This window comes from Melanostigma gelatinosum, assembly GCF_949748355.1.
Source record: "Melanostigma gelatinosum genome assembly, chromosome: 21".
NCBI lineage: Eukaryota > Metazoa > Chordata > Actinopteri > Perciformes > Zoarcidae > Melanostigma > Melanostigma gelatinosum.
In genome coordinates this window covers 21206616-21229323 of record NC_136654.1, presented here as the reverse complement: position 1 = coordinate 21229323, position 22708 = coordinate 21206616, and the positions used below count along the sequence as shown (strand labels likewise).

At 41.2% G+C, this 22708-nt stretch overlaps 1 protein-coding gene across 1 annotated transcript in view; it reads left to right on the top strand.

Annotated features, from left to right (window-relative positions):
- Positions 1 to 237: 237 nt before the first annotated feature.
- LOC306794686 (alpha-tectorin-like) overlaps positions 238 to 22708 on the top strand; it is a gene marked incomplete at both ends in the record, with an annotated part of 34080 nt that continues 11609 nt past the window's right edge. The window contains 2 exons of the mRNA XM_079292842.1: positions 238 to 247; positions 620 to 735. Of these exons, the coding sequence (XP_079148968.1) occupies positions 238 to 247; positions 620 to 735 (126 nt within the window). The remainder of the gene's footprint in view (positions 248 to 619; positions 736 to 22708) is intronic.

The following is a 22708-nucleotide window of genomic DNA, read 5'->3' as shown; positions in this document are numbered from 1 at the left end:
TCAAGATTATATATATATATATATATATATATAGACATACATATATACAAAATACACAATTTACATCCTATGCCAGTGTGGAGGTTGCAGAGGTACCACACCCAAGGCATTGCTTTGCTTTGTTTTAATTTACAAGTTAACAAGTTATGAATACGAGGTTGAAAGGTGGAGTTTCACCGCCACCCTCTGGTTGCACTTGGTATGTGGTACAAAGATTACTGTGCTGCACCTGCAACTATGCCCAACGGTGATTTTATGGTGTAGAAAACAAGATCTTCAGGTGGTGTTACATTGCTTTTTAAATTAGAACTTTTTGACAGAAGTAATTTTGACTGTCCCAGAAAGCAAAGCCAGTGAGCCTTTGAGAGAATTCTGTCTTTTCTAATGTTTTCATTGACATATGTTCTGTTCCTGCTATAACATGCCATAATGGCTGCTGGGAAAAAGGTTTATTTTGGTTGGTCAGAATATTAGATTAAAAGAGTCCACAAAACACAAATAGCATATTTTGTATCAAACATTGGTATGATAGGTGTGGTGATCTAGAAATGTACAAAAAAACACGATGGATGGACATTCCATTGCTTCTTAAAAATGTGATATCTGTTGTTCTTTCTAGGACCCCTCTACCCAATTACCGGAACAAGAAGCACTGCCGAAGATGATGGAAGTTCTCCTACCATTCGCCTGCAACAACCATTTCTGTATTTCGGACGGTCGCATAATCAGATTTATGTATGTAAATATAATATTAGCAAATACAAAATCCATATGTTATGTTTTGTGGAGGAATCTGGTTAGCAAATCACAAGAACTGTGTTGTAAATGTGCAATAAATAAATTAATGAAGTTAATGAATAAATTGGAGAAGTAAAACAAACTGCACTATGTTATCAAACTAATGCTACTTTATATTTGTCTTCAACTGAAACAGGTATCAAAGAAGTACTGCAGTTAGGTTGTTGTCAATATATTGTTATAATAAGGTTATAAAGTACGAGCAATACATATGTTGGTGGGTGGAGTAAATGTTACTAATTCTTCGTTAGTAAGAACTGGTTAACTTGTTTCCAGGTGAACCACAATGGACATCTGACCTTTAACTCACGTTGGGGAAGTTACACCCCTCAAAGGTTTCCACTGTATGGATACAGGGACGTCATTGCTCCACTCTGGACAGATTTAGACAACAGAGCGAATGGTCAGGTCAACTACAACCAATACACCAGTGGCAGCATCCTCCACCAAGCTACGCAAGACATTAATCGCTACTTCCCAGGATTGAGTTTCAATGCCAACTGGGTCTTTGTTGCAACATGGTATGAGGTGGACTACTATCCCAGCACTGGAACAGTAAGTTATCTTGTTCTAAAAGACGAAACACATGACCTGTATTTGACATATTACAACATATATTTACAATAATAACCACAAGTAATTTTTTTTCAGCAAACAACATTTCAAGCAGTCTTGATCTCTGGTGGCCAGTACTCATTTGTGCTGATGAATTATGGGATAATAGCCTCAACAAACCGAAATATACAGGTTAGAGGCATTACAATGATATGTGACTTACAATGTAAAAGTGGCCATGACTTACTTAAACCTGAATGCAGATGTGCAAAATCAAAAAATAAAACTACTTGTATTTATGTGACATGTATTTCCAGGCTGGATATGACACAGTGAACTCCACTCACCATTTCATCATCCCTGGATCATTCTCTAACAATGCATCAGGCAGTAACTCAAATTTCCGCCTGAGCAGCAATGTCAATGTGCCCGGTCGCTGGGCTTTCCGGACAGACCATGGATCAGGAGGCTGTACTTACAATGGTAAGATCAGAACCAGAGGGTGGTCACCATATAGTTCTTTACAGTAATGTGGATATGTGATCACCACTCCATGGAGATATGTATTAAGTGTTTGTTGAACTAAATAAACAGTGTATTTTGCTGCAGACAGCTGAGTATAATGTACATACTGCTATTACATTAGAATATATATTGCAATGCAATATAATTGCAATGCAATACAATTGAATTGCATTGCATTGCAAGTTAAGTTTTTTCATTTCATACCAAAGCAGTTCTCAAAAGGTGACAATGTAATGTCTCAAGTAAGGCGGTTGACAACTTTTCTTGCAAGGCATCCTCTTCTTTATCCCCTAATTTTTGTCACCGTTCTATTGTTTATTGTAAAAACAAAGGCAAAATTGTCCACAACAAATTAAAGGAAATGTTGAATGTTTTAAAAGTAATCGTGTCGACTCGTTTCAGTCTATTCCATGAAGTGAACTTTTCCTTTCTTTCTTCTGAAGATGAATCCGTGCAGCTTGGTGACTCATTCTGGAGTGACAGTACCTGTGCACAGAAGTGCACCTGCACCTCAGCAGGCCTGCAGTGTCACAACCAACGCTGCTCCTTTTCCCAAATCTGCTAACCTACTGCCTTTCAGTTCAGCTGCCAGACGGTGCGGAGAGGCACCTGCACCATCAGTGGTGATCCACATTACTATACCTTCGATAACACAGTGTTTCACTTCCAAGGCACCTGCACTTATGTTCTCTCTGAGCAATGTGGTCGTGGGTTGCCCTACTATAGAGTAGAGGGCAAGAACGAGCATCGGGGCAGCACTCATGTTTCCTGGACACGACTGGTCAAAGTGTTTGTCTATAATGAAACCATTGAGCTTGTCAAGGGACGTCGTGGTGCAGTTAAGGTTGGTATTAAGAAATAAGTCTCCACTTACTGTGATATATTAATTTTGTTCATATTTTTACAACTATGTCTTTGCTTGTTGGTGTGTTTACAGGTTAATGGCATCTTCGCAGACACTCCATTCGCTCTCAACAATGGCACGGTCCAGGTTTACGAGTCAGGTTTTTCTGTGATCGTCAGTACTGACTTTGGCTTGGAGGTGTCTTATGACACAAATCATTATGTTCGGATCAGGGTGCCCTACACTTACCAGAATGCAACATGTGGCCTGTGTGGAAACTTCAACAATGATCACAGGGATGACTTTCAAACCCGCCAAGGACAAGTTGTCAGCTCTGATGTGGATTTTGCCAACAGCTGGCAAGCATTGGGAGACAATGAGCCTGGTTGTGAGGCACAGTGTGGAGGTCTGAGCTGTGCTGCCTGTACTGAGGCTCAGACAGCTTTGTACAGCAATACTGCTCATTGTGGTATCCTCCAGAGCACTTCTGGACCTTTTGCTGCTTGCCATCAACAACTTCCCCCACATACCTTTTTGCAAAGCTGTGTGTATGATCTGTGTGTAGGAGAAGGATATCAACCCATTCTGTGCCAAGCCCTAAATGTGTATGCAAGTCGGTGTCAACAGAATGGTGTACAGCTGCCAAGCTGGAGGAGGCAAGGCTTCTGTGGTATGTCTGTCAGTCAAAAACATTATTTCATATAATCCTTGGGCTGTCATGATGTCAAGATACATCTTGTTTTCTTTTGTCTAGAAATCCAATGCCCAGCAAACAGCCACTTTGAGCCGCGAGGCACATCATGTCCAGCTACCTGTGTCAGCCCCAATTCTACCTTCGACTGCCCTCTTCCTGTCCAGGAGAGCTGCATCTGCAATTCAGGCTACATACTTAGTGGTGGGGTCTGCATCCCTCATGCTGAGTGTGGCTGCAGCTTTGAGGGTCGCTACTACCGCTCTGGAGAAACTGTAATACTAGACAACGACTGTGGGAGACGTTGTAGCTGCAGTTATGGCTCCATGACTTGCCGTTCCCATGGCTGTGGTCCACTTGAATCATGCCGTGTGGAGGAGGGAGAAAGAGGATGCAGACCTAACAGCTATGGAACATGCTGGATAAAAGGCCCAGTGTCATATCAAACGTTTGATGGTTTGACATACCTGTATCCTGGGGCGTGTCGATTGACCCTTGCCAAAGTAATGGGATTGTCTAGTTACCCACATTTTGTGGTGACAGCAGAAAAACTGCCCAGAGGCCAGCAGGGTTTTTCCAGGTTGCTAAAGTTTGAGGCAGAGGGAACACACGTGTCTATTGAGATGGCGAGCAGCAGAGTAGAGGTAAGTGATTGGAACTTTTTTGAAAAGACAGATTCCGATGTGATACATCCAACATTTTAAAAGTTAGGCATCTGAACTCTAATGAAGACAAATTTGACAAAAGGATTGCTGACGTGAGAAAGTTTAGTAATATGAATATTATTACAACTGTTTTAGGTTCTTTAATGATTTAATCGTTTCTTCTGAATATTTAACAGCACATACCTTTGTTTAAATCTTGTGAAATACAAAGTAATTTGATCTGCTGTTCAAATGGCCCTTTAGGTTGACAGTCAGCGGATAAGACTACCATTCAGCTCGGCATCCAACCGAATCCAAATCTACCAGAGCAGCATTCACAGTATCATCATTCGCACTTCCTTTGGTGTAACTGTGCAGACAGTTTGGCCTCACTTTGTGCGTGTCACTGCACCTGGTATCTACAACGGTTCATTAGGTGGACTCTGTGGTAATTACAATGGCCAGCCACGTGACGACTTCCGCACACCCAACGGCATTCTGGTCACCAGCCCTCAGGACTTTGGGGACAGTTGGCGGGACGGCTCTCTCGCTGCACAATGTGTGGAAAGTGTAAATCATGACTCTACAACACATAACAATTCCCGTGAGTACTGTGGCATTCTTGGCTCACCAAGTGGGCCATTTGCCCAATGCTTGGCCATGGAGGACTCCCAGCAGCATGTGACTGCATGTGTGGGGATCCTTAGAGCCTCTAGAGATCCAGCATCAGCACTATGTGAGGTCCTACGAGATTATGCACTGATGTGTCAACAGCAGGGCTTTGCCCTTGGACGCTGGAGGAATGCAACTCACTGTGGTAAGCACTGTGCCCCGTTTTGGTGTAGGTTGTTTTGATATAATGTAAATGACTTTGCTAAATTAATTGATTTTTTCTTCGTCTCTAGAGCAAACCTGCCCCCAAAACAGCCATCATGAAGTCTGTGGAAGTTCTTGTCCTTCCACCTGCCCCAGCCTCTCTTTCCCTTTCGTCTGTGACACTGTGTGCCAGGATGGGTGCCAGTGTGATGATGGTTTTATCCTTAATGGCAACCAGTGCGTGCGACCTACAGCCTGCGGATGCCATCACCAAGGACGCTATCGGCGAGGAGGAGAGCGATTCTGGGATGGTGAGGAATGTCAGAGCTTGTGTTCCTGTAATGGCACTACTGGGGCAGTCCACTGTATCTCCAACGCCTGTTGGCTGCCATCCCAACCCTCATGGCACCTGCTCTGCCTCTGGTGACCCCCACTACCTCACTTTTGATCGCAAGGCCTATGACTTCCAGGGAACCTGCCGCTATGTTTTGGCGACCCTTTGTAATGCCACTCATGGGCTTCACCAATTTTCTGTGGAAGCTAAGAATGAGCCGTGGAGAGGGCGGCCAGTTTCAATCACAGCAGAAGTTTTTGTGAATGTCGGGGGCTATCGAGTGCACATGTCGAGGGAGAGCAGTGGTGTGGTACAGGTGAGTTACACAAATTCTGAATAGTTAGAGATATTCTTTCTCCTGACCTTCCCTCTATTTTTAATCTATGCTGGGTTTGCAACTATCATTTTTAAAAGCACCATATAGTTGCAACAAAAATACAAATCTATGATTGTTAATCCAATTTTCTTTGTACATTGTTAAAGGTGAACGGAGTAACTAAAAGCTTACCTATTCTCCTGAATGGAAGTCTTGCAATCTATGCAAGTGGATTTCGCACATATGTCAGTGCTGAGTTTGGCCTGAGGGTCATGTACGATGGATATAGTACAGTGTCTGTCTCTGTACCTCCAAGTTACAGGTAACTGCCATTTACTGCAGCCCATGTTTGAATGCTTTAGTTTACATTCTGAAAGATATTTTATTACAAATGTTTAAATCATGTAGCTTCAATGTATAAACATATTTTTGACTCTGTGTGTATTTAATTATTGTCTTCATTACAGACAAAAAACATGTGGACTTTGTGGAAACTTCAATGGAAATCCAAATGATGACTTCCACACCCCATCTGGAACGATGGTTACCACTCCACAGGAGTTTGGGACAGCCTGGAAAGTGGCAAGCAACTACACCTGCAGTGATGGGTGTGGCTCCTCCTGCCCACAATGCAACAATGAGCTACCTGCTAGAGCCCAATGTCAGGTGATTCAGGCATCTGACAGCCCCTTAAGCTTCTGCCATGAGGAGGTGAACCCAGCGCCATATTTCAGGGACTGCGTGTTTGATGTTTGTGTGTCGGGAAGTGAAGGCCAAGATCTTCTGTGCAGAGCCATTCAGACGTACGTCACTGCCTGTCAGTCTGCTAATGTTCGAATCTACCCTTGGAGACAGAACACCACCTGCAGTAAGTCAACGAGTCAATGTGTTGTTTATCCACTATTTAAACAGCCGAGGAAACAATCAAAGAAGTCTCGACCTACTGCATCTACGTGTAGGCTATGTTAATTTACTGAATCATTTTCAACCATCTGACATGCATCATTTAATTCCTCTCTCATGAAGGACTTGACTGTCCCGCCAACAGCCATTATGAGCTGTGTGGTACCGACTGTGGTCACATCTGTGCCAGCAGCGTTGATGCCATCTGTGAGCAGGTCTGCTCTGAGGGATGTTTCTGTAATGAAGGTTTTCTCAGGAGTGGGACAAGATGTGTCCCCGTGGAAAGCTGTGGCTGCCAATATGACGGGTTCTACTATAATGTAAGTCATATAGCTCTAAATGGATAAGAAACCAGATTTGTATCACTGTGCCCGAATAATTTATCTGACAGTCTCTGTGATTTATTTGCACATAATCATTTCACTTTGGTCAAGCAACTCTCTTATATCACAGATATCAGAATCCTTTTGTCTTCTTTTTTAATCAGCCAGCATCAGTGTGCTCAATAAAAAGCGATCCTCATTTGCCTAAAATGATCAAGTAACAAGACATTTAGAAATACTGTTGACAGAGAACCAAATATTTTCTACTTTATTGTGCTACATATATTGTGTCACAACTGCCATATTGTACCTTGACCAACTGTAGTTGTAGCACATTATCATTTTTATTGCATCTGTTTTTCTCACATGTTACAGGCTGGTGAATCCTTCTGGACAGAGGGTTGCTCCCAGCGGTGTGAATGCCATGCTCCCAATGACCTGCGCTGTTCTGCTGCATCTTGCACTTCTACACAAGAGTGCACCATCAGAAATGGCCAGCTGGGCTGTTTAGATGAGATGTCTACTTGCACTGTTACGGGCGATCCACACTACATCACCTATGATGGGGCACTGGCCCATTTCCAGGGCACATGCTCTTACATCATTACTGAGAGTGTGAACTCCGGCATCAATGAGAAACACTTTCAGGTAGTAGCCACCAATAATCACCGTGGCAACAACCGTGTGTCGTTTGTGTCAGCAGTGGATGTATACCTCTCAAATCAACTAGAGAGTGTGCATGTCAGGATTGGACCCAACAAAAGAGTAAAGGTAAGCTCTTCATTGCTTGCAAGATGAACAGCTTTCTGTATCTCTGTATTGTAAATATAATTACTAACAAGTGCCTCCTCCCTTCTTGTCCGTCTCTCTCTGATCTCTCTTCCTTCCAGGTAAATGGAAGTGAGGTGTCTCTTCCCACCACTGTGGGAACATTAGCTCAGGTAGTAAGACAGGGAAGCTACATCGTGGTCGACGCCATTGACTTGAAAGTTCACTTTGACGGCCGAAGCACTTTACTGGTCAGACTGGCCCAATACCATCAAAATAGAGTCACAGGCATGTGTAGAAACTTCAACAGGGATCGTTCAGATGACAAAGTCTTGCCCAATGGCACTTTGGCACAAAATGACAATCACTTTGGACACAGCTGGAAATCCTCCACAAGCCAACCAGGGTGAGATGTTATGAAAATAACTTGCAGGGTTAACAATCCTTCACGACATAAAGACACAACAATAGACATATGATGGAAAAATATGTCAAAATAAACAAAGTCAAATCATCTATTTTCTAGATGTGGATCCACTGATGGAAGGAGTGATGATGGATTGGATGACTGTCCCTACATGGAAGAATACTCTGAGCACTGTAGTGTCATCACCAACAGTAGCGGTCCATTCAGTGCATGTCACCTGCACTCTGATCCACAGCCATTTTTCAGTTCCTGTGTCTATGACCTCTGCCTCTCCACTCCAGCCAATGGCATGCTGTGTTCTGCAGTCTCCGCCTACGAGAGCACCTGCTCTGTCTTGGGGTTAAACATCCCTGAGTGGCGCTCTGCTTTGCTATGTGGTAAGTTTGCACAGGGCTAATGAACAGACAAAATAATGAAGGAGAGATATAATCCTTAGTTTAACAGAACTTTAGCATTTGTCCTACCTGTGGAAAAAGGTAGTTTTTTTACTTGTTTCGTCACATCCTTTCCCCACAATCTCCATAGCCGAGTCAGACCCCTGCGAACAGCTGGACTGCACAGAGTATGAGTGGTGTGGTGAGAAGCGCGGTGTACACGGCTGCTTCTGTGATGAACATCACCATCGGCCCAACAATGAGAGCTACGGTGAGGGCAGCTCCATTTAAAACACTGCTTTGTTTTAAAGATTCCGGATGTGATATGTGTAAGATGAGACGTAGAAATTGCTTCACGGTACAATTTTATTGTTTGTGAAATATACGCCAACGTAAGACCACGGAACAATAATATCCACTCAGGTGTCGGTTTATCATCGTTATCTTGCCATAATATCCAATCCCAGAGCTTAGAACTCTGTTTGTGCACGACTGACGGCATGTGGAAGCTAAAGATTACGGTCTTGAAAAAAGTGCAATCTGCAACTTAAACCAATTCACTTTTAAATTCTGCGTCAATTTTAAATGAATTCAGCCAATCTGAATGGGTATTGCAGTATTGTGAACCGTGCACAATGCCAAAATGAGAGACGAAACATGATTTCATGGAAACAGCGTTAAAATGATTTAAATGGTCAATATAAACCATTAGGATTGTTACAATATCTGTGAGTCACAACTCAGTGGGTTTGTCACTATGAGCAACACATTTCAAATTACATATAGTAGTAATTTAATACAGGAAAATATTGATGAGTGCAGCTTTAACTATGAGATTAGCTACAAACACTGCAGATTGTTTTTAAAGCTCTCTCTCATATACGTAGACTCGTCCATCAATTGTTCCAGTAGTTCAGGCACCATGTCTGTGTCGCGCTGCCAGCTGTTTGAAGCTGGCTTCCACTCCAGCGCCCTCCACCTCCGAGATGACTCCTGCAATGGGACTCTCCAGGACGGACGACTGGTGTTCCGCTTTAACAATGACGACCAGCTGTGTGGCACAGCTCTCAGGGTACAGTCCATTTTAGACGTTAATGTGCTCCATCAGACATATTACAAGTACAAGCAACTTACTGAAGTTTACCATTTTGTCATTTAAATTTTAAGAGCAATGGAACCCATTTTATCTATGAGAACACCATCCAGGGTGACGTGGACCCTCATGGAGGGATAATCAGCCGCCAGAGGAACATTCATTTGCGTTTCTGCTGTGAATACCATCTGACCCAGGCCCTGTCTATGGATGTGGGCATCAACCCTGTAGAGAGGTAACAATAACAACACCATCTACTTTACATGTTTTATGCTAACTGAATACAATTACCACAATCCTTCTTATGGTAAACATATGTCCATAGTGATACGTCATGACATATGTTAAAATATTTATCTTTTAAATAACAGGACCATATATTAAACAGTGCTACATCTGCACCTCAAACCTTTTTTGAGTATTTATCTTCTGCGACAGTGATGCTCGATGATGACAAAGACTGAAAATAGTTAGTTATAATTTAGCCCTTTGTTGTCATAAATGTTGTGTAATTTCTCCACTACCCACATTCTGCACCCAATGCAATCAATAAACTTGCCATTTCAACCAACAATACGAAGAAAAGTTAAAAGAAAAGAAAAAAAACTGTCCCTGTTCTGTAAATGTGAATGTGTCAAAGATTGTCAACAAGACGTTGTTACCAAGAGCAAGCCAGTGAATTGGTCCTTCTCAAGTGCAATCAACTTCTTTGTTGTTTTTTTGCAGCATTGTGAGAAAGAAGCTTCCATCAGGCCATGGACAGTATCTTACGAGAATGATCCCCTACCAGGACGCTGGCTTCCGCTATCCCCTGGCCAGTGGCAGGAACATAGAAATGGTAGCTGACCAGAGGCTATATGTGGAGATTCGGACAGAAGGAGTCGATGCAAGGCAGATCTCCACCATTATGGACTCTTGCTGGGCCACGCCAGTCAACGACGCCAGCTACCCTGTCCGCTGGGATCTCATACATGAAGAGTAAACAAGCTATTGCAACTTCATGTAGTTTAGCATTCTGATCACTGGTTCTTGATTACCCAGAAAATGATTTACTCTTGAAGGGCCTCTCTTCACTCACTCCACCCATCCTCACTTTCACAACTTAACCCTGTTTATTTTATAGTCCAGCTGGTAACATTGTAACCTCTATCTCCCTCCAGGTGTCCTAACCCAGCAGATGGTACAGTAGAGCTGGTTGCGAACGGCATCTCCACGGTGGCCCGATTCTCCTTCAAGATGTTCACCTTTAACAACTTTTCATCCATCTACCTGCACTGCCAGGTCCACCTGTGTCTTCTGAGACACAACAACTGCACTGCTGTAAGTGCTACTGTGTTTGTGTGCGTTCGTAATGAGTTTGGATAGATTATCAAAAGGTGCGTTAACAGAAACCTCCAATGTTGTTTTCATGCAGCACTGCTACCCAGGCCACCACAACCGAGTTGCAAGGGACGTATCCCAGCATGCCATGACGGGCATCTCAATAGGACCACTTACCATGCCGCTCAATCGGAAAGGTAAAACCCTCTTATCTCCTCATGACTTTTGCTCTTTTGATAACACTAATCTTGATGCATACATTTGATGTACTCTAAACTTTAATTCTTCTCTTACAGCCAGAAGGGTGAATCCGAGCAGTGCCTCAGGCCAGTTGGCCTCACTGGTGACCCTGCTAGTCAGTTTGCTGACAGCCAAAACTCTGGTGTAGGGCGTTCAAAGATGATCCATATTCTAACAATCACTCAACATACATTTGCTTTTAGATTGTGTTTCTATTAGAGAGGCCTTTTCCTTGTGTTCTGTTTTTGTGGTCTGCTGAAAATTGAAGTAATCCTGCTTTATAACCGTAAATGTGCAGCATGCTGAAGCTGAAATCACTTGCCTTTTGTTGTTTTCACTATATAAGAAGTTTATCGAGTGTATCCTTAGTTTCTTTGTTGGGGTTCTAATCATCTATCATATAAGAAGTAACCAATCATGTATAATGAAGGTTGAAAATATAAAGTTTCTCAATGCATGGAGTGTGGATCTCATTTTCTGTTGTCCTTAGAAGGTTGTGTGGTTGCTGCAAGCTGCCAGCATCACTTAACAATTGAATCAACAATGACCGGGTTATGTTATGATCCGAAAGGGAATAGAAATCTGCACTAATACTTTAATAATACCAGAAATATAGAAAGCGAGGGTGATAAATTGTTCAAACAAATTTCATCCAAGAATGAAAATGCTAGTCGGCAAATCAGTGTATCAATGAAGCAAGAGTGTTGCAGTAAAAAAAAAAAAAAAAAAACACAATTCCCATAATTTACTACTGTTACGACCACATTAAACTATTTTCTCTTGGTTTTGGAGGGGGAAGGGAGGATAGTTTATCACAAAGCAGTGTTGTGGAAAATTCCTAAGACTAGTCGGGAGAAGAAAGTGGAGGATTTTTAGTCAATATCAAATAAGACAGAGTCTGACAAATGAACAAAGTTGCTTTGTCCGTAGACAGAGAGAACAGTCTAACAGAAACATCGCTGTTATCTGTGAGAAATGCTCTGAACAACCAGTCATAATGCATGGTCATTTATGCTCAAAACAGCTTCCTGTTCCTTTCAGCTGAGCTGGCAAGGACACACAATGGAGACAAAGAAAAGGCACGTCATCATCTTGCCTTGGACACTTCCTTAAACAAGACAGGAAGGCGTTTTATCTGCTCTTTGCAGAAACCTTTATTCACAGTTTTTTGCCTTAAAGAAAACCGTTTCAACACACAGCAGCGGTTTCCTCTTAACTTTGCAAAGACCATCTAAACACATATTTTTTACTGACACAGCAGCAGACGGGATAACACCAGATTAACATGGACCAGGATGGGGTGAATGTTGGTTTGTTGTCTGCTGCAATTAATGAGCTTTACAGAATTCCAACTACATGGCGTGATCATTAAAATGTCATTGTTACAGGTGTAGTAAGGACCCAGGAGCAGTACGACAATACCAGGAATAGTTTGACTTGAATTCTTTAATTTCTTCAACACACACCACAGGAAGAATATTCCCAGGAAAACAGCGACAGGATTCTCGTGGTCAAGGACAGAAGGCTGAGCGAGTTACCAGGGCAGAGGCAAGGCGAGGTTGTCCGAAACAGGCAGGCTCGGCAACAGGGAATCAGTCCATGGATGTATGCGGGAAAGTATTGCATGAACGCAGAGAATGATCTGGCAGTGAGGCAGTGTGAGGCAGGCGTTTAAATAGTGAAGGAGGCAGAGTGAGCAGGTGAGAGTAATGAGCTGATGAGGTGAGTGTGACTGGCAGGTGCACTGAATGAACTGATTGGGTGAGTGAAAGGTGGAAAAAATAGATAGAAGTGGCAGAGCTGTGACAGTCATAGTATATATTTCAAAAATTGTTATAAAGATGTATGTCATGAAAAGACATAAAAAGTAATTGTATATCACACAAAAGTCAAAGGGTCAAAGGAAATGGTGCTCACTGAGGCTGCCAGATTATTTTGCTAGATTAAGCCACCAGCAGTCACTCAAATTTCTGTGAAAACATTCTTTGCAGGGTGTGTGCAGGTACATGGACGTGATTGATGGCACAGATTAGATCTCTGAAGCGACATGATTTCCTGCCAGTTACATATTTGTTACTTGAATAAAGGAAAGGCGACACGCGCCTAGTTTCCTCGCAACCTCAATTGTTCAAACTCCTCATTTGTGTTAAAGTTGAAGATTAAATATGAGTCCAGTAGAGGTAATTTAATTCATTCACATGCTGTAGATTTTTGGAGCTCTCAGATTCTTGGACTATCTTGCACCTGGAAGATGTCCCGCCTCTGCCTTTGCTCGTGGCTCAGATCATGTTGCAGGTTTTGTTTCTCTCAGATTCAGTTTCCAGGGTCAGAGATACGGTAAGGAAGGAGATTAAAACGTTATCAAATGTCCTATTCAGGACGGAGTTAAGAAAGCGGCTGTTACCAAACAAACATAAATTCATGCATCATTGAGCAACAAGCAAGCATTTAAATGAACCCTCTTACTGTGTTCCTGAGTGTCATGAGCTGTCACGAAACCCTACACACTAGATGCTCAAACAAATAAAGTTAATGATTACCATTTCATTTTTAGTACATCATAAACCTAATGTATAAACATGTAGCACAGAGCAGAAACTGAAACAAAGACACTCAAACTACAAAGAAAGTGTTTTCTTCAATATAATCATTTCGATCAAGTTTAGTCAACAGATGTCAACATATCAAAGAAACTTGTCTTATTATTTAGTATATTGTTTCAGCAATGGTATATACCAGCCTTGAATTAATGTCATCCATTTGTTGTACTTAACTTCTAATGCGTTTTATTTTAATGGTATTTAATCTTTATTCTTATTATTATATACCAGGTAGTTTCCTCTTGTTCTCTTGTTCTCACTGTAGTCTATTCTGTGCTCATTTATGCAAAAATATACACTTTTTAAAAACTAAATGAAACATATAAACAATGAATTCAATACAAATATGTGGTAGTGGGAAGGAAGTTGGTCTAATGTTTTCAGAACAAAAAGATGCTTCAATCAGTAAGTTGGAAATGTATCAAAACCCAGAGGACGAAAGGAGCTAGATTTAATATTTACAACTAGAAATCACAGTAGAAAAGCTATTTCTATTCTATGTGTATGTTTCTTATCGCATTAACATGGAAACGACCTTTACCTCACTTCACTAGTTCAACCAGGTAAAATGTGTCATGCCAGAAGGAGGAAGACGTGAAGCATTTACAGTAACAACCAGGAACTTGGTTGTGAATTAACATTCCTTTGAAAGTGCAGCACGGCGAATAAAAAAAAAATACACAGCCAACCTCAGCCTCAGAAAGTGTTCACAAAAGGCTCCTCAAATGGAGCGTATTTTTGACCAAGTTTCTAATAAATAATTTGAGAAGGCATAAAATCCACTATTTTCTCCTGAGAGCACATGAATATGTAGTGAATCTACAGAGCTCCTGAAACCTAGAAACCCTTTTGACATAACACTGATAGGGACATCGCTGTTGGGGCACGAGGAGCAGGCTCACCGTAGCCTTCAGATCCTGCAAAGAACACTCTTTTGGTTGATGTGAATTTTGGATTTGGGGAAAGTGGGATTGGTACATCTGTAGTATTGAGCAATTTCTGACACGCAAGTAGTGAGTCATTTTTTGTATTTAGAGGTTCTATTTATCTGTTAATCTGTAAAGCAAACACTCCTAACTTAGCATGCAGCAATTACAAAGCACATAATGTATGAATGAATGAAATGTATTTATAGTGTGCTTTTCACAGACATAACATCACAAAGGGCTTAACAGAGCAGATATTTAAAAGAATAAAAAACACAATGTCACCCTCGGGTCAATAAATTACATACACAGAGAAAAATAAAAAATAAAAAAATAAATAATAAGATAAAATGTTAAAACATATTTTAAGAGCAGGTCTAGGACATGGGTTTTTACTCAAACGCCAGCCTAAACAGGTGGGTTTTGAGCTGTTTTTTAAAAGTATTCACAGTATCTGCGAGGCGTAGAGTTGCAGGCAGAGCATTCCAGAGCCTCGGGCCACTGCCTCAAAGGCTCGGTCACCACGGGTCTTAAATCGTGTGCGTGGGACTGACAGAAGACCGAGAGCGTTTGACCTGAGAGTGCGGGCGGGTGAATAGGGGCGAAGTAGATCAGCTACATAAGCCGGAGCCTGACCGTGAAGTGCTCTGTAAGTGATGGTGAGAATTTTGAAGTGTATCCTAGATGCTACAGGAAGCCAGTGGAGAGATCGGAGTACGGGGGTGTTGTTAGACCGTCGATTTGTCCTGGTGAGTAATCTGGCGGCAGCGATTTGTATGACCTGCAGACGGTTAAGAGCAGATACACTGAGTGATGGGAAAAGTGAGTTACAGTAGTCAATGCGAGAAGAGATGAATGTGTGTATGATCATCTCTAATTCAGGTGTTGATACTACAGATCTCAGTTTACTGATATTTCTTAGATGGAAGAAACATGACCTGGACAGCTGCTTAACATGAGGGTCAAACGACATGGATCGATCAAAGAAAATCCCAAGATTGCGCAGGTTGCAATGGGCAGCAGAGGAGAGTGGACTAATAATCTGCCTGATCATGGGGACAAACTCCTCTGGAGCAATAACTAGGACCTCCGTCTTAGTGTCGTTGAGTAATGCAATACTTCAACAGAGAAAAGGTGAATATAAAGTGTGAAACATTGTCCGCCACATTCAACAAGGGTTCCCTGTTCTGCGGGTTCTAGTCCTGAGAGCGAACAGGAAATCATTGGACAGGTCACACCAACAGATGACAACAGATGTTAGTTTGTGGCTTAATCACAATATTGATGTAAAAATATGTTGATAAATTGCCTTTTAGAACAAGTGTCTGGAAACTTATTTCAGTACATTTCAGTATTTTGTCCTGAGCACAATTTGATAATCTTCATTGTTTTGAATAGACAACGTGTCATGGTTAGTGTTGAGGAGGAAGTAAGAGCTAGCACTGTATAACACATCGTTCTAGCAGTGCAGTCCCAAATGGGTGAAGGAAAAGAACAGCATCACCAGGTACTTTAATTAATTGGAGAGTCATCAGTGGCATTAGACACATCTAGGCGTGGTGTGCCCATTCCATTGTGCGCCAGTCATGTGTTGGCAGATCTCCTCTCACCACAGACCTTTGTAGTTTCTTTTGGTTTATTTTTCTTTTATGTTACAGCACCACACCCATGCAGGACATTATCGTGCAATTGGACAGTTAATTAAATTGGAAAAAGAACACTGATGCTGTATTTAAAAAGGCTCAGTCAAGACTTTTCTTCTTGAGGAAAGAAAGCCAGATCCTTTGTCAGCAGAAAGCTTCTTCATATTTCTTACCAGGGGATCTTAGCCAGTGTCCTCTTCTATGCTGTGTTCTGCTGGGGGGGACCTTTACATTAAAATCATCAAATATAAAAGTTATACACTAAAAACATAAAAAAAAACCACAATAATGGTCACACATTAAAAGCAGTTTTGAAAAGGTGGGTTTTGATTTGGGATTTGAACATGGAAAGTTAAGTTAATTTAGATGGTGGTACCCTTTACTTTTCTAATGAATAAACTGGGTTACTTTTAACTAAACTAGAAATAAACAAAAAAGGGAACTGAATGCTGGACTAAACATATAGAAGACATATAAAGCTACTGATAAGTTATAATAATATCTTCACAATTATTACACTGCTTTTTCAAAAGAACTTAAAAGAACTGATACGCTCAAATGGATGGCGACCGAAAGACAATAGAACGTTTGTTTCTTTATGGTCTTTTATTAAAGACTCCTCACTACTTTAAACTGACCGATACGAGCTGGAGGTCATTAACAACTGCTTCAGTGTGGAATCTTGTTCCGCTCGGGATTCTTTTCTTAAATTTCTCCCATTTCTATGATTGTAGGGAACAGAAGTTATTTCATACTTTTCAAGGATACTTTACTGTCATTATGCAACACAGGGTTGCACAACGAAATGCATTTATAGCTAGTTGCTACACTATCATGACAAAATATAACAAAAATATTAGTAAATTCCTGCAGTGCATCTTTTGGATTTGCATCAGGAGGAATGTAAGCAGGAGTAACGAAAAACGAATCTCTGGGCAGATAATATGGCCGGCATCTCAACATAAAAAATGTGACATCAGGGAAACACAAAAATGTGGGCCCAGACCGATTTGCCTGTGACTGGACATCCAGTAGAGGACTGGGGAGTGGAATAGGGTTAGGTCCTAGCTGGGTTAGTTTAGCTTCCATCGCAGCTCTCTTCCCTCTCATTCTGGGGTGGTCAATTCCGCTCTTGTCAGTGTTTGGTCCGGCTGGTGTGGCTGGATGGTTGTAAAGGTCTGCGTGCATTTTATTTTACAAGGGTAACCAATATCATTTGTCCTTGTGGCTTCCTTGCACTGTATTACAGCCTTTGGTAGAATAGAACACCTCGCTTTTGTTTCTGCTGAACCAATTCTGATAATCTGTATTATTATAAATGCACAATGGGAGGTTTGGTTCACTAGTTATAAGGAAGAAATTTGATTCTATTGCTACAACCAGTTAAGCAACAGATGTATGGGTCTGTGCCAACTTGTACTGTATAAAGCCTGTTCTAGTGCTGCAGTCTCAAAAGGAGGAGAGGCATAGGAGCCAAAGAAGCACATGTGAACAGGTAACTAATTGATTTTATTTTTTTTTAAAGATATTAATTTTAAACTGCTTGCTTCATATTGGTAGCATTTTCCATATATATATATAACTCCAGAATTTCTTAACTTTGCAAGATATGTCTTTTTTAATTAATAGTTATTAGCATTTAGTTATTTGTGCCATTTTTTCAGGAACTATTGCACTTGCAGTCAATTCATATTTAAAAAAAGGCTGCACATGTATGACAATTTTGTGTAGAATGGACATTTGAATCTTGATCAATAGGAATTTAAATCTAATTTAATTAAATAATTAAAAACATATTTTGCTATTATAAAACCATATAACACATTTATTGTTAACACATTTATTGTCCATGACTATGCATCCTTGGTTGGGTATGCAGTCTCTGAGTGCTTGTTGTTTTTTTGGAGGGAATTTAATTAAATACATTTGGTCGGCAGGTTTATATTTAGGGCTTTGGAGAATGGCAAATCGAATCATGTTGCGTGTGCTGCTTTTGGGATTGATAAGTAAGTATCAAATTCAGTCTGTTTCAATTAAATACATTTTTAGTTTTGTTGTATTTACGTAAATTCACGAACTGACTTTTGTTTTTGATGTTAGCAGACTGATTGTTATCCAATTATATCTATGCGTTTGTTTTCATAGGTACGGTGACTCCTCGCACGACAGGTGAATTGAAGTTTAGATAATCTCTTCGTAATTTGTTCATGCAATTAACATGTCAGTCATACAGTTGCTCTAGTTATTACTTCAAGAATATACCCATTTCCCCTGGATTGCAGCTAATACCGCTGTTTATGATAGTTATGAATATATATCAGTGGCGGGCCTTGCATTTTATACCTGGGCCTTCAGTTCTGTCCTACTACAGTTGAACCACCTCCTAATAACCTCATTATTTGTTTCTAGGGGTGTAACAATACACGTATTTGGATTAAACCGTTCGGTACGAGGCTTACAACCAAACAATGCGTTTGAATAATGCGTTTGGAAAATGCAGAAGCTTAAATTGTGGGAAATATAATGGTTTCGGTAGACTTTGCTCAAACTGGCAACCCACCACCTAAGACACATTTTGACCCCGGAAACAAAACATTGTACGTACTCTGGTACGGCGCGTGTTCTGAGAGGCTACACTAAATTAGCTTAGCAGTAAATCCAACAGCAGCAATCAAGCTACAAACTCTCCCCGCAGCGTTTAGCAGTTCCCTACTGATTCAAACAGGGCTAAAGCATAAGCTCCAAACAGCTCCAAACACTAAGATGCTCAGTAGCAAATAAAACGCATTCTTAGCTTCTCCGAAGCTGTCAGAAAGAAATACCGTTCGTACAAATCCTTTTCCATGCTGGGTCAGGGCTGCTAGCTGTGGGGTTGACCGACCCAGATACGATGTCCATTTTTTCTGGAAATGTCCTTCTCCAGGAATCCGTTTGTCCTCCTTCAGCCATTAAGTGTTAAAAAAACAAAGCATATAGGTAAAAAAAAGAAAATAATCTACACCAAGCAAAAACGCAAATAATGTCATAACTTCTTACATATCTTTCAACTTGAACTGTTACTACGAATACTAATGTCTGCAAGCAGCTTCAGCGTCAAAACAGTCACGCTAGCCCACTGACCAATCACAGCGCACGTTAATGCTGACGTATAGTGTAGGCCAGCTAGAAGGCTCTGGCCTCTGACATGTCAAAGAATACGCCCAACATGTCAAACTAAAAATCTGATTGGTTGAAGACTATGACAATCAACAATATCGTCCCCATTGACTTAAACTGCAAAGGGATTCACTTGTGGGTCTGGAGGCCTCGGGCCTCTGTTCTTACCTAGAGACACAGAGGTGAAATCTGATTGGATAAAAGCTCTACTTAAAACAAGCTGCACTGGAAGCAAAGCAACTGAAGAAGACAGTAGCTGTGCAATGAGAAAATAAGATAACGGGAAACATATTTAGAATACATGTAGTGTATTTATGAAAAATGATGAAATTATTAAATAGCTATCACTTTGTGATTCTGTTTAGGCCAGCAGAGAATGCTTTGCTGGCCCTGACGGCCAACCACTGTATTTGATACATTACAATTCTTTGGCAATATACATGACAAAACATGGCTGAGCAAGTATATATATGTGTGGTGGAGTAAAGAGTCAAGTAGTGTACATTAGACACTTAAACCATTTTTAGAAATTAAAACCTCATATTATTTACAATCCTGGTTCAGAAGAAGGGGAAGAAGAGGACTTTTCAGTCTTTACAAACCATCAATACACTTCAGATATTTGATTTGACATTTGAGATGTGATCATTATTCATTGACAATTTCTTCTCCCAATTTCAGTTTGGGCACTTCAATGTGAGACATGCACAGATGAGCAGTGTTCAACCACAACGCCAGTCACATGTTCCTCAGAGACGATGTGTGTAACAGCTTCCATTAATGGTGGGCATTTCTTTATACCATGTTCTACTTTTGAGTGAAATAAATGTACTGCAGAGTTATGTGTTCCTTCCGTTAATATTGACGAACTCAACTTTTTATTTTGTAGCCACTTCATCTGGAACTCCAGCACAGCAAATATTCAAGGCGTGTGCATCATCCTCCCTATGTCCAGCCACAGGCTCTCAGACATTTTCAGCCAATTTGGGTGTTTTGGGTGCAGTTGCATCTGCTAAGTGCTGCAACACAGATAATTGCAACACAGAAACTCTACCGTGTAAGTACAGATGTATAAATACCTCATTTAACATGAAAAAAATACGAAATAGACTTTGACATGCTTCAATTTTGTGAAGCTTAAATGATCTCTCTTCGTCAAACAAGTTATGTTCTTTTCTCTTTCAGTCCCTGCTGCTCAGACAGATAACGCCCTACAGTGTTTCACTTGTAACCCCGGCACCTCTCAATGTACTTCTCAAGTACAATGTAGGGGGGTGGAGAACCTCTGCTTTCAAGCGAGTGGTGAGTCTTAATCATACGTGGTTTCCAAAAAGTATTTTACAACCTTAAAGTATCTCAAACCGACTGCATGTAAGATCTGGAAAATCAACCAGTGGAGGAAAGTAAAGAAGTACATGTCCTGAACTGGTGTTCAATAGTTGTTGTAGTATTTCTATGATGCGCTACTTAATACTTATAGTCCACTAAATATCAAAGGTAATTATTGTACGTTTTCTGCACTACATTCATATGACAGTTATAGTGACTAGTTACTTCAAGAAAAGTCAATGCACTTAAGTTTTGATGTTGTAATGTTCCCAAAATGTTACATGTCATAATTCAATAGTATTCAAAGTACAGTAATAAACACGTATGAAGTGAAAATGCTTTTATTTCTGATATTTTAAGTATATTCTACATTGTGGTATTACTTATTTTAATCAATTAGCAAACTTAAAACAATGAAGGCTGTGTAGTTAAACGATGATTTTTCCTCTACAGTGACAAGTGGGTCCAGCACTTCTCCAGCTTTTGGCTGTGTATCGACAAATCTGTGTGCAGCTGCTGCAAGCCTGGGTAGCCTTCCTTTCATGCAAAGCGTTGGAAGCATAAGCAGTGGACCATCCTGTTGTGGGACCAGTTTCTGTAATACTGCCACAACAACTGCTCCCCCAACAACAATAACTGCTCCCCCAACAGCAACAACTGCTTCCCCAACATCAACAACTGCTCCCCCAACATCAACAACTGCTTCCCCAACATCAACAACTGCTCCCCCAACATCAACAACTGCTTCCCCAACATCAACAACTGCAGCCCCAACATCAACAACTGCAGCCCCAACAACAACTACCATAACAACAACCGCCACCCCAACAACAACAACTGCAGCCCCAACAACAACTGCCATAACAACAACCGCCACCCCAACAACAACAACTGCTCCCCCAACATCAACAACTGCAGCCCCAACAACAACTGCCATAACAACAACTGCCACCCCAACATCAACAACTGCAGCCCCAACAACAACTGCCATAACAACGACCGCCACCCCAACAACCGCCACCCCAACAACAACAACTGCAGCCCCAACAACAACTGCCATAACAACAATAACCGCCACCCCAACATCAACAACTGCCATAACAACAACAACCGCCACCCCAACATCAACAACTGCAGCCCCGACAACAACTGCCATAACAACAACCGCCACCCCAACAACAACAACTGCTCCCCCAACATCAACAACTGCAGCCCCAACAACAACTGCCATAACAACAACTGCCACCCCAACATCAACAACTGCAGCCCCAACAACAACTGCCATAACAACGACCGCCACCCCAACAACAACAACTGCAGCCCCAACAACAACTGCCATAACAACAACAACCGCCACCCCAACAACTGCAGCCCCAACAACAACTGCCATAACAACAACAACCGTCACCCCAACATCAACAACTGCAGCCCCAACAACCACCACCCCAACAACCGCCACCCCAACATCAACAACTGCAGCCCCAACAACAACCGCCACCCCAACATCAACAACTGCAGCCCCAACAACAACTGCCATAACAACAACCGCCACCCCAACATCAACAATTGTTGCCTCAACAACAACCCAAGAGGGTAAATTCACATGTGACAATACAGTAGCAGAATAAGCAGTCTAAAGGGGCAGGAAAGGGATAAAGACCATTCAGAACAATGAATACAGAAAAATGAATAATAAAAATGACTAAATGACAACATTTGATACAAAATCAATACATATTTAAATAATACACAATTTACATCCTCTGCCAGTGTGGCGTTTGCAGAGGTACCGCACCCAAGGCATTGCTTTGCTTTGCTTTAACTTACAAGTTAACAAGTTACAAATACCAGGCTGATGTATCAATTAATTAAATACATTTTTATTTTTGTTGTATTTACCTAAATTCACTAACTGACTTTTGTTTTCGATGTTAGCAGAGCAGGCTGAATTTAATCCAATCATATCTATGTGTTTGTTTTCATAGGTACGGTGACTCCTCAGACGACAGGTGAATTGGAGTTTAGATAATCTCTTAGTAATTGGTTCATGTTATTAACATGTCAGTCATACAATCGCTCTAGT